A 2,211-nucleotide genomic window follows, 5' to 3' on the forward strand; every position below is an offset into this window, starting at 1 on the left:
TTCAAAATCTTTCATCTTATTAGTTGCGAGCAAACAGTCACAACGAGGAGACGTTAAGAATTGAATAAAAAAAATGTCCAGTAAAATTCTATATGGCCTTTTAATTTCAATTTGTTTTTTCACTGCACGCTTCACAAATGGAGCTAACATATTATATTTGTGTGCAGTTCCATCACCTAGCCATCAAATCTGGTATCATGCCGTTCATTTTATTATTATTATTTTTTTAAAGATATTTCAAATATTCTATTCATCATATATTTCAATCAAATGATTTTCCTTCAGGAATAGCGCCTTAGCAGATGGTTTGGCGGCTCGTGGTCATAACATCACTTTCGTTTCGCCCGATTTACATAAAAATCCACCGAAAAATGTGCATTATATTTATTTGGAGGGGGTGTACAATGAGGCTTATCGAGAAATCCAACGGAACATATTCAATGTGTCCGAATTAATGAATCCGTTAATAGAACCGATTAATTTCAATAATGAGTGGTATTGGTCATGCAAAGATCTTCTTGAATAAAAAGGGTTTCAAACACTTTTGCAATATCCAGACGATTTTCACGTTGATTTAGTTATTTATGACTTTACGTGCGGTGGTTGTTTGCTTGCATTTATGCATAAGTTTAAAAATCCGCCATTGGTAACTTCTGCTTTATTTTTTTAAAAGCTGGTTAACTATTTTTATCTACTGGAATTTTCATTGTTATTTTTATAAATTTTCAAGATATCCGTCACTGCATATGGAAACCCTTCTTTGTTAAATTCTGTCATTGGAGCGCATCAGTATTACTCGTATGTGCCTCACTATTATCTGCATTACGAAAATGACATGAATATCTGGCAGCGCTTATATAATTTTGTCGTTCATATCGTTGAGTTATAGTAAGTTTAATGAATAATTTGTGGTCCAGTTTATGATAATTAATTACTATCGAAAATTAGTGATCGTGGTGCGGTTTTTAATCCAAAACTTGATAAGCTTATGAAAGAAAAATTCGGATCAAATTACCCCACCATAACGGAGTTAGAACAACGTACAGCAATTGCTTTTGTGAATACACATCCAAGCTATCAAGTTGCGGCACCATTACCAGAGAATGTTATTGCTGTAGGCGGCTTACATATTCGAGAGACGAAACCATTGCCAAAGGTTTCATATATTTTCTAAAAAAAAATGTTACAAAAGATCCTTACGAAATATTCTTTTAGGACTTGCAAGATTTTATTGCATCATCGAATAAAGGGGCCATTCTTTTTTCACTAGGAACGTTCGTTCGTACGAGTTTGATGGATATTGAAAAACAAAAAATTATTTTGGATGCATTTGAACAACTACCGGACTATCATTTTTTGTGGAAATTTGAGGAACAAACGATCGACATTGAACTACCGAAAAATGTGATAATTCGTCCATGGTTGCCACAGTCAGACATTTTGGCGCATCCAAAAGTCAAGGCCTTCTTTTCACATTGTGGTGAGTCGAATGTAATCAATTGTATGGTATTTTTAATAAAAAAATTTTTTTTTATTAACTGTGCACATTCCACCAAAAAGGTCTCCTCAGTACACAAGAGGCGATTTATAGAGGAGTTCCAATTCTCGGAATTCCAATTGCTTATGATCAAAAGACGGTAAATATTCGAACGAAGTTTATTAAATAACTAAACGAGCTTTATTTTTGATCATTTTCAATTATAGAATTTATTGAAATCCATTCAACTTGGTTTCGCGGAGGGTATTAATTTTCAAACAATGACAACTGAAATCATCAAAGAAAAATTACAACAAATTCTAGAAGATCCAAAATACCTGATAAATATGAAAAAAGTGTCAACGCAATTCAGAGATCAAAAAGAGAAACCGATCGATAGAGCAATTTGGTGGACAGAATGGGTTTTGCGCAATCCAAATGCTGATTTTCTAAAATCGCCTGTACTTAGACTCGGTTTTATTAGCGGAAATTCGTATGATGTGATTGCGATTATAACCATAGTTTTAGCGGCGATTTCATTGCTCGTAGCCAAACTTCTGATTTCATATATTCGACAAGTTGTTTTAAATTGGAATCAAACTTATAATCACACAAAGGTCGAATGAAGTTGGTTCATTTCTTTATAGTAGATTTCGGTGTTTAGAGCAGATATTAGTTTATGTTTTATTTTAAACAAACTTATTAAATAAATCTTATCATGAAGGTTGATAGTG

General features: G+C 33.1%; 1 protein-coding gene across 1 annotated transcript in view; it reads left to right on the forward strand.

The window, feature by feature from the left end:
- Positions 1–2,211, forward strand: part of LOC116347346 — a 5,424-nt gene continuing 3,213 nt past the window's right edge. The window contains exons 1-7 of the mRNA XM_031777907.1: positions 1–192; positions 286–646; positions 731–888; positions 949–1,156; positions 1,216–1,480; positions 1,561–1,637; positions 1,705–2,094. Coding sequence (XP_031633767.1) covers positions 620–646; positions 731–888; positions 949–1,156; positions 1,216–1,480; positions 1,561–1,637; positions 1,705–2,094 — 1,125 coding nt within the window. The 5' untranslated portion in view covers positions 1–192; positions 286–619. The remainder of the gene's footprint in view (positions 193–285; positions 647–730; positions 889–948; positions 1,157–1,215; positions 1,481–1,560; positions 1,638–1,704; positions 2,095–2,211) is intronic.

Source organism: Contarinia nasturtii, unplaced genomic scaffold, assembly GCF_009176525.2.
Source record: "Contarinia nasturtii isolate CC-2019 unplaced genomic scaffold, AAFC_CNas_1.1 Cnas_scaffold_1835, whole genome shotgun sequence".
Taxonomy (NCBI): Eukaryota; Metazoa; Arthropoda; class Insecta; order Diptera; family Cecidomyiidae; genus Contarinia; species Contarinia nasturtii.